The sequence below is a fragment of the Drosophila grimshawi genome, unplaced genomic scaffold, assembly GCF_018153295.1.
Source record: "Drosophila grimshawi isolate 15287-2541.00 unplaced genomic scaffold, ASM1815329v1 contig_311, whole genome shotgun sequence".
In the NCBI taxonomy this organism is placed as follows: Eukaryota; Metazoa; Arthropoda; class Insecta; order Diptera; family Drosophilidae; genus Drosophila; species Drosophila grimshawi.
Window position 1 is genome coordinate 17,207,935 of NW_025063098.1, and position 10,685 is coordinate 17,218,619.

A 10,685-nucleotide genomic window follows, 5' to 3' on the forward strand; every position below is an offset into this window, starting at 1 on the left:
TAATTCCGAAAACAAGACAATTTGTCGAGTTACAGTGGAAAATGTTGGCTACAATTTTAAAGTTAAATCGTAGTCCAGATATGAATGGTAAGTATTTATGTGCAGCAACTATTTAATTAACCTCAGAGTAAAATGTTAATCTTATTATATGCATACAAATATATGAAATCAATAGTAGACTAATTTATTAGATGAACAACAATTTTCGACTCGATTGTACGGGAGCCGTAAACAAAAATATTTACCAACAATTATGAATTTGATCATGAGTAAAGTAGAAATATGCCTAAATCAAAAAGCTACGGAAGAGGAGCTGTGGGTGCTCAAGAGCAAATTGAACAGAATTTTGAGGAATTACAAAAGATAAACAAAGGGCTGACTTTGCATACACTCACACACACACACACACACACACACACACACACACACACACACATAGAAGGCAGCAACTGTGGCGGCATTGGCACTCACAAATGCGTTTAATAATTTCCATTTGCGGCGAACTGGAAATGTGACAGCCAGAAAAGCCAGCTGCTGCTACTGCTGCTGCTACTGCTGCTGCTGATGTTGCCTCTGCAGCCGAAACCATCCAATTCGAGGCACTCAAATGTGTGTGAGTGCGGTGCGGTGCGATAAATTAATGCTGCCTGGCATCGCAAGTGTTGCAATCGGGCTTAGCCTGATGCTGCATGGAGCACCTCATCATTGTAAGTATTCTCCACATACATTTCTACTTTTGCGTTCAGGCAAATAACATAAAAATGTCACTTTATGGAAAATACATAAACTAGAATAAAGAGAACAAAATATCACATCTCTGACTTGCCACATCTCAAATACCCTCTGCATGTTGCTAAGCACTCAAATGTCTATGTGAAAGTATATAGAATTCGTTTACAGGGTACTTTTAAGTGCAGCAATCTTGGTTTTTTTTATTATTTGTTTGTTATTGTTTGTAATACACAAAATTTGTACAAGATCTAACACAACATCGACATCTGTGCAGGAGGCATTTTTTATATATTCCTACAATTGTCTCACTATTTAGTATCACTTGCAAACTCGATGTAAAAAAAAATACATGTACGTCATATGTAGAAAAGATCGCATTCCAATCAAGTTCTGTGCCAGGAAAACAATTTTCTAATATTAAATTATTGTAAATTGATAGTTGTGCTCAGATTATCTCGTAGTATAGGTCAAACGAGTTTAGTATTCTTGATTGCTACTTAGCTTTCAATATAAGTTTTAGTCGTCATGCTTAGCTATTCAGTCAACAATAATCTGTTGGGGACCCAGCATGTCTATAAGCAATGAGTTCATTAAACTGCAGTCCATTGTGGCGCTGGTATTGCTCATTTGCATCACTCCAATATTGCTGGTGGCAGCTGCAGTAACCTGTATATATAAATGGCTTGTTAAGCCCATGGAAAGTGTAATGGGAGAAGTTGCTTTGGTAAGTGATGAAAAGTGTCAATGATTGTTCTGTATTAGTTAGAAGTCTTTGCGCTTAAAATTTTACATTTTTTTGCTATTGCAAAACGAGAAGTATTTATTATTATATATATTATAATATTATATAATTTACTTTCTAAATTCGAACTATTCTATTCGAGCTATGCTGGCTTTTGTAGACTCTGTGATCAGCGGGCAGAACGATATGGTTATATCGACTCGGCTATTAATACTGATTGAGTATATAAATACTTTATCGGATTGGAGATGCTTCCTTCCGCCTTCATTTACATAAATTTGCCCAAGAACTATACTCTATTTATACTCCAATTATTCTTTTTCAATGAGTGCACAACATAAACAAAACTTATTGGGTTAGCTGTTATTGAACCATCATTGAATCGAATCTAGTCAGCTACAAATCTTGGTTAAGTACTATAAAAATGCACTGTCAGTTTGAAAGCAGTCAATTAATCAGATAAAATCATAGCTTGTTATTGACTTGAGGTACATGTCTCATTAAAGAGGATAAAGTCTGGAATTTAATTGACCTATTAAAACTGGAAACCTGTTCGCTTTCACTAAGTTGACAATTATTTCGTATACAGGTAACTGGAGGTGCTTATGGACTTGGCCGAGAAATTGCTATTGAATTGGCCAAAATGGGCTGTCATTTGGCCATAGTGGATATTGATTTAAATGGCGCCAAGGAAACTGTCAACCAGATTCAAGGGATGTATAAAGTGCGCGCCAAGGCGTATAAGGTATGTAAGCCCGGAAACCCGGTTATAATTATCGCTACAATATATATCATATATATATCTGAACAAAGGTGAATGTAGCCAATTACACTGAACTTGTTGAGCTGCGATCAAATATCAACACAGACCTTGGACCTGTTACCATTCTGATTAACAACGCCGGCATTCTGTTGAACAAGACTTCTGAACCCAACGAAATTCAGCGTATGATTGATGTTAACCTCACGTCCCATTTTTGGGTGAGCCTATATGCAAAATTAGATCTTGCTATTCCTCTATTTATTTACTTGTCTTTTAGACCAAGGATCTTTTTCTGCCCATCATGAAGGAGCTGCGCAAGGGGTACATTGTCAGCATCAGCTCTGTGAGTAGTAAGTATGCCCATTTATTTATGCCTTATCCTCTCAGTAGCTGACTTGGTGCAGGTTTAAACCAATATTAACTTAAATTCGATACGCATTTGCGAATAAAATCGGTTGATATTTGTTTGGCAAACAGATATATGTATGCACATACGAGTATCTATAGTTGCATAAGTCTCGCCACTTTACTGTGCATAAAACTAAATCATAATTAACAAAAGCCAGGAATAATAATAATATAAGAAAAATATGAGCAACAGTGAAATAGAAGTCCTGTTTTATCTGTTACTTTAAAAAACTTTGTTAAGTAATACTCTATACTATACATATGGAATGGCTTAGGATTGTGTATTGCCATAGCTTTTGATCATGCCTTAGCGTCTTATTTAAACAATCAAAAGCAAGTTTTTGCTATAAGTTCTGCCATTTTATTATTATTCATGTAATAAGTAGACTTATTTTATTGCTTATAGCACTTAGAAAAACTTACTTGAATCAATTATTTGAACTGATTTCCATCGAAATGGGTTTTAAACAACTAACGCAATTACATATATAGGTTTTTATTATACAATAATTTAGAGCTAATATGTAGCGTATTATGACTATATAAATAAATACATATATTATTTCAGTTTGCTAATTTGCTTAACTCTTTTGCTACTACCAGGCCTCATGCCAATACCCTACCACGGCTGTTACTCTTCCACCAAGTTTGGGGTTAGGGGCCAAATGAGTTCACTGCGAATGGAGCTAGCTCTTGGTGGTCATCACAATATACACGCCTGCACCGTATTACCCTGGTTCCTCGATACAAATAATGCGGTTTTGGATTTGACCAAGAAAGCCAATATTCACTATCTTTATCCGGTGATTAGCGGATCTGCTGCTGCTCGTCGAATTGTTGAAGGAATGCTTGCTGGCGAACGGGAAATCACTTTGCCAGCTATACTTGCTATAATGCATCGAGTGATATAGTAAGTATATGATTTGTACCGAATGTTGTGCTATTAATTTCATATATATCGTTTCGTTCTCAGCCTGCTTCCCATCAGCTGGCAGGAAAGAATAACGCTCCTTTTAGCTAGTAAGCAACTTCAGGTGTTGAACATGTTGCAGTCCTGAACGAACTGTATTTTGTTATTTTTGTATTAGCTTTGCTGAAATAAATCTGAGGCTATATTTTAATACTCATTTTTTTGTGTTTTTTTTTGGGTCGAACCATGATGATATAGGAAAGATAAGTTTTAAGCAGTGGGGTCGACATATATGTCACCACTTCTGATTTAACGAATGTGGCATATTCTGTCGTGATACGGAAAACATATAAGTAAAATGTGAAATGATGTGTCGGCAGATTAAGTCCGGTCTATGACGGTATATTAAACATTCGTCTTTCTTTTCACATTTTACCAGTTCAGATGTGCATACTTGCATTTTGATAATTATTTCAATTTCATAGCGGTCTGTTGGGTCATTTCGCATAAAAAGCGTTTTAAATATACTTTGCTGTGGATTGGTCAGCATGGTCAGTCCATGGCATCCTTTGCTGCATTGTATTTCACTCTGAGCGAGTGCAGCGATGACATGCAATCAACTCGTTAGCCGCCACACGAGTTTGTCGCTTGTCGTTTGTCGTTTGTCGCCTGTCGTTTTTGGGTATTTTTTGTTGTTGTTTTGGTTTCCTGTTTTTGTATTTTGTTCACTGCATGTATTCTGGATTCAATGCTCGTGCTGTGTTGCTCATTATGCAGCTTTTATGAGGTCATTGAGGGTGCATGATTTATATATTTAACAAAATGAAAAAGCTTAACAAGTTAAAACGTTGCTGCACAGAGCAATCACGACTACACAATACTCTGCATCTAAACTGAAGAGAAATGGCTTCCTAATTATGGAGTTGGCTTGATCTGAAAATAGACTTTTAATGTTACACAAATTCTTAAATTAAGTAAAAATTATTCTGAAATCAGCTTTTGTAGTTATTAATCGAAGGGAAACACAGATCGGAATTAAAATTAAGACTATTTAAAGCGTAAAATAGACTATTTCTTAATTAAAGAACGAAAATTCTTAATCTTGATCTTGATAAAGTTCTGAATTCCAAACTCAAATCTAATCCACTTAATTTTAGAACAAATTAAATAGTTCTTAGCCCATATACCCCACTTTGTTTTACGCTTTTTGGTACAGGGTACCGATAATACGCGCAGCAAGCTATTTTAAAATTTGATAGACTCATTTTGGCCCGGCTTGCGTTAATTCTGCAGTTGTTGTTTTTGTAGTTTTCACTTAAGCAAAAAAAAAAAAAAGGGAGGGCAAACGCAGAGGCGTTAAATTTACGCGGCAATAGAAACAGTTTAAAAACACTTCCCCGCACTAAAGAGGTAAAGTGCCTCGCATTGTGGCAGTCTGAGAAGAAATTGTTATCAAAGTCACTGCCGCATTTCTTGTGCGATGAAACCAAAGTGATTTTCTTTTCTAGCTGCTACCGCATTATAAATCTGCATCTCTTCTTATTCTTGTTCTTCATCGTCCAACTGCCTTGCAACATCCGCTTTACATTTTTTTTTGTTTATCTTTATGCTTGCAGAATTAATGCAACACATTAAGAAAAATGTTGCAAGCACTTTCCCATCGTTGTCCACCATTTGTCCTTACCAAAAGAGCTTTTGCAGGATTTTCATTCACTTTGCAGCATTGCATTATAATTTTAATACTCTATGCGTGGCATATTGAAAAAGTCCACACCGATATTAAAATATAGATTTAATTTGGATTGTGATAAATGGTCTGTGTTCAAGTATTCTGTTTTGCTTTAAAGTCTTTAAATTAAATGCACTTTGGTCATATGAATCATAGTTCTCAATTAAACTGAAGAGTATTCGCCATTTATATATTTATTTTATTTCTTTGCAAAAGATTTGTATACATGTACATTCTTACATATTTTGATAAATTTTCCACCTTTCATTTTGAGTTGGCAACCATTTTTGCTGATGTTACTTTTGCATATGCTACAAATTTTTAAATTGTTTAGTGTTGAAAATATTTTTGTGCTAACAACGCAACTAGATATGAAACGCTGACTGTAAGCATTGAAAATATATACTGAAAGTACCAAGAATGAGATGTGCCTGCATTATTTATATCCTTGGGCAGTAATTAACCCATTTGAAAGACAATCATAACAAGACGCAAAACAAGGAAAATGCTCAAATCAACACAATCAATCAAATAAAGAGTATCGTTAGTAATTAATATCTGTGCTCGAACTTTAATCATTTAAATATTTGTGGGAAATCTGCATCAAACAAGACTCACACAAAATCAGAAGAGGCGATAATGATGCGTGACTCACACATACAAATTTGTATATATATATGTATATATATATATATATATTTGTATAAGTATTATGGCCAGACGTGTCTCTGGAAACGCCTCAATGGCTGTCTGATTGAAGACTCAAATGTGGTGTTGTCAGCGCCTCGTTTTTGTTTGTCTTTTTACACTAACGCGTACTTTTTAATTTAATAAGGGCTGTGGACAAATGAAGAACTTCCGTTCCTGATTATCGACCCAAAATCCCCACTGGGAGACATATTCGACTTTAATCTGTTGACGAAGGCGTAAATATTTATCTGTTAGTGCGTGGGAAGATTTTAACCCTTCGTCGTATTGGGGCAAGAGTCTGACTCTCCGCTCACCTGGGGTCAGGGGAAGAGAAAGTGAGAGAAATTGAAGTGAAGGGAGCGAGTTAGCGAAAGATTAAATGCTGTCTAGGAATACGGAATCGAGATCAAGTTCTTGCTGACTGAAAAGTATGTTTATATTTAAGACAATCGATTTTCGAATTTCAAGTACAATTGGGATCGAGTTTCCATGGTTTTATCTAATTAACACAAGGATTGAGTTCAGAAATAGAGATTTTTAAATAAGAACTAAGTAAAGAGCCTTATTACATGGCGTGTGATATTCACAGAATGAGAGATAGCGAAAGATAAACTGAAGGAAATCGGAATTGAGTTCAACATTTTCTCGATTAAAATTGTGCTTGAATTTCTATGGATTCCTTTTATTTTTGTCAAATTCAATTAAATTTTTTTGAAATTATTATATTTAATTTTGATAAATATTGATTTTAAAATAAAATAAAATAAACGTTTCTTCATCTCTGCCTAACGCCTTTCGATCTTGCTCCGACTTTGAGCATTTAACTATATATTTCAGAGTAAATATTCTGATATTTGATTATGAGGATCCATTACAGCTGGCTTCTTGTTCTGACAGGATAATAAAATAAAGGATACAGTAGGCATCGCCTACAAAAGGATTTCACTCGTAAAGTTTCTTAACTGTCTTGCATCCAGTTTCAGCTTATTGATCATAAAACCAGTATATTGAAATTGATTTGGGGGCGTGTTTTGGTATCACATGGCCGCGGCTCTTTGTACCGTTTGTTATGCAGTGCGGCACTAAAATGTTTATAAATACAGTCAATTTGCTGTCAACTTTTGAACTAGTCACACATGTTCTAGCTCGACTTCGTATGTGAGTTGTAAAAATGTCAAGAGGTCAAAGCACCAGCACATTATAGTAGTATGTGCCTATGTGCAAGTGCGATCTGTCTGACAGAGTGACACTTTTCGAGAGCAAACACAAATTTATTCAAAACTAAAACAAACTATGTATATATCTATATACATATATAATTGTGCACAAACAAATCAAGCAGCAAACAAGCAAGGAAAACAGCGACCATGACACGCATGTCAGCGCAATCATTTGACATTTTGACAGACATTTGACTGGGTATACTATATGTATATGAGCCTTGTTTAAGTTTTAGTCGTAGCTCAGATTACGATGTATATATTTCTGAGAGAGAGAGAGAGAGAGAGAGGGAGAGAGAGAGTTCACGAAATTTGTGTTTTAGGGGTTGACAGTTTGGCCGATGCGTCAAGTAGCTTGTGAACAAAATACATCTGCTAAAGCGATAAACATTTATCTAAACGGGTTTTCTGATCAATGGACAAGCCTGAGTTATGCTGGCAGCTAAAACGAATAAATTGATTGAATGCTAATAGTGTTTTAATAGTGAGTGCCAATATCATCATTAATGCACGTATTTTGACGCCAATATCATCATTAATACACATATTTTGACGACTTAATTCGCGGTGTCCAATCAATTTTGCGTGGAAAACATGGACTGACATTTTAATTAAAGGATCTTTAAAGGAGTTTCTCATTATTATGGATGTGCTGCACCCATTAAATAGGTAAACATTTCTACAACAAACAAGTGGAGAATGTTCTAGCAGAGAGTGCACGACTTGGAGATACCCAAGCCTAATACAGTAGAACTTTATGCTCTTGCAGAAGCATTTGTTACTTTATTTTTTATTTAGTTTTAAAAATATATTTACAATTAAATGAAACATAGAAGTTATGAGCAAATAGATTTAATATTCATGTATTTAATATAGGATACATAATGGCATATCAAATCTATTTCGGCAAGTGCATTTTGTGCTTGTTGTATTTTATTTACCAATTTTCATCACCGCAGACGTGCGTGCATCACGCACCACGCCACCACCCACTCCATCCACTGTGAAGTTGGCGAGTTGAACAAACAGCGAATTCAGCTGTGGTCAAACGGGCGCTGTTCGCGTAAACTGCACAAATTGTTGAAAATATAAAAAACAAGTATACATTTTGCACTGTTTGCAGCATACAAATATTAAATTTCTGTTTAATATTTTGTCGTCATTTTGTAAGCAATAAACAATACAGTTCAAATGCAAATACATCACTTTTATTCATTTTATTAATTTTCAGAAAACTTTTAATTTTTTAATTTATGTGAGGTACGACTTTTATTAAATATATTTTATTATTTATTTTGTTGTTAATCACTTTATTTGTATTTTGCCACTATTTGCCAGACATCGCTGCGTTAAATCTTTAATTATTTATTTGTCAGCGGAAATGGCTAGGTTTTTTCCCAGAAACCCAGACATCGTCGCACGTCATTCACTAAAATCGTCAAAAATAAGCTAAGACTGCTCAAGTCGAAAGTGACCAGCAGGCATATACCCTGTAACCAGCCATATATGAAATAGCATAGAGTTGTTATTAAAATAATTTTATACACACCACAAATCTTTTATCGTTATAAGAGATATATTCTTAATATATGAATTATCAAATAAGATAGAATGCTCACACTTAAAATTGAATGCAAAATTTTTGTTTTCAAAATTCTACAGGGTATACGAAATCAATATTCCGTCTGGTCGTCAGCTTAGTCACAACACTTGGGACAAGTGGCGTCCGACTACTTGGCTGTGGCCCGGGTCCACTAAATTTAACAATGATGTAATTTGTCGCACTTTTCCAAACTTTTCGTCATTTTATGCTCCGGCAGAGGGTATTAATATTTTTTCGTGAATTTTTGAACGCATTGAAAAAGAAGCCATTAGGTATATGTATTCTTAATCAGCATCACTTTGTCGTTATAGCCATCTCCGTCAGTCGGTTCGATTTACATTTTGGTACAAAAAACTTTGAAAATTTGATTACCAAGAATTTCGTATCAAACTCATCAAATATATATATATATATATATATACAAATCATCAATATCTTATGCAAAAATCACACATTTCTTTAAAATGTGCTATTTATTTGATCAACTTATTTCTTAGTTTATTTTTCAAATTTTCTTAACATTATTCTACAACTTGTTGAAGTTGAAGTTTATTGTCTTTATTATTAAAATAACTAACTGACAAGTGACGCATTAGTTGTGTTTCTCATTATAATTATTGATTTATTTATTGGACAACAAATCATTAACATTGCTCTGCCATATCATAACAATGATTTTTTTAAATATATTAATATTTAGATGTCTGGAGATTGATTGCGTCTTGTAAGTGTATATAGTCTTCGACGTGTTGAGGACAGCTGTGACTGCTTGTGTGTTTTGATTGTGTGTGTTTTGCTCTGACAATCGTCTTGGCGTCCGCATTTTCTCAACATGCATATAAATGGCAAATGCTCAAGTGGTAAATTGTTGTGTGTGTGTGTTAAACGTTTACTGAATTGAGTTAATGCGCAGCAGTAAGGCAAACAGCTGTTGCTCCTATTGGGCGCAAAGCGCGCGCCAACCTTTGATGCTTGCCAAAACATAAATATTAATTAAGTACAATGCAATATACGTACATGTATTTATATTAAATTATATGCAAAATTTGACCAAATAAATGTTGTATTTTATTGACGTCGAAATGATGGCTAGAAATTTGATCTAGCTGAGTCATGGTGTGGAAATAGTGCTGAACTTTAAATGTTTGTTATTTAAGAAATATTATTTATTTGAACGCATCCACTTACAACAGAAAACATGCAAAACTTGACTGAATTTATGTCGTCTTTTATTGGCATGTCTTTTATTGATATGTGTATCTCTTAATTAGTTTGACTTGTGCATTAACTAGAAATTTGTTGCACCTGAGTCATGTAGCGGAAATAGTGGCGAATTTTTAAATTAATTATTTTCTACTTGAAAGCATCCACTTACAATAAACACATGAAATGTCAGATGCCAATATGTTACAAATAAAGATGCAAATAATTCAAGTTGAAATCGATGAAGCATCTTAACTTTATTAGAAAAATTGTAAGTAACTTCAAATTATCCAACTCGAGTCGATTCCTTAGGAAGATAGTATGCTAGGATATCATGTTGTAAATAAGTAAATAACTTTATTAGTTAACTTTAATTTAATAAAATCAAATTATTGAGCAGCAGTTTTATAATTTGAACGGGGAACAGCGTGTCTAAATGCAGCAAATTGCATTTTGCAAAAATAGTGTGGCAAATGCATTTTTGCAGCGCAAATTAAAAACATATTGTCAGGCCTCTTGCCTCCGCTGCATAATATACTAAAAATAGCCAAAAAGAGTGCAGTTGAAGTTGTGCACATACACGTGAATACATATATATATATGTGTATGCAGTAGCGGTAGCAGTTGCAGTTGCAGTTGCAGCTGAAGTTAGCAGGAGAAGGAGAAGTCGCATGCACTTGAGGCC

At 34.5% G+C, this 10,685-nt stretch overlaps 1 protein-coding gene across 1 annotated transcript; it reads left to right on the forward strand.

Moving 5' to 3' along the window:
* The first annotated feature begins 1,273 nt into the window (after positions 1–1,273).
* On the forward strand, positions 1,274–3,772 carry LOC6568017 (estradiol 17-beta-dehydrogenase 11). Its single transcript, XM_001993920.3, has 6 exons — positions 1,274–1,456; positions 2,064–2,219; positions 2,288–2,455; positions 2,515–2,587; positions 3,249–3,555; positions 3,619–3,772. Exons 1-6 carry the CDS (start codon positions 1,301–1,303, stop codon positions 3,701–3,703), a joined length of 945 nt encoding a protein of 314 aa, XP_001993956.2. The 5' UTR covers positions 1,274–1,300; the 3' UTR covers positions 3,704–3,772.
* The last annotated feature ends 6,913 nt before the right edge of the window (positions 3,773–10,685 follow it).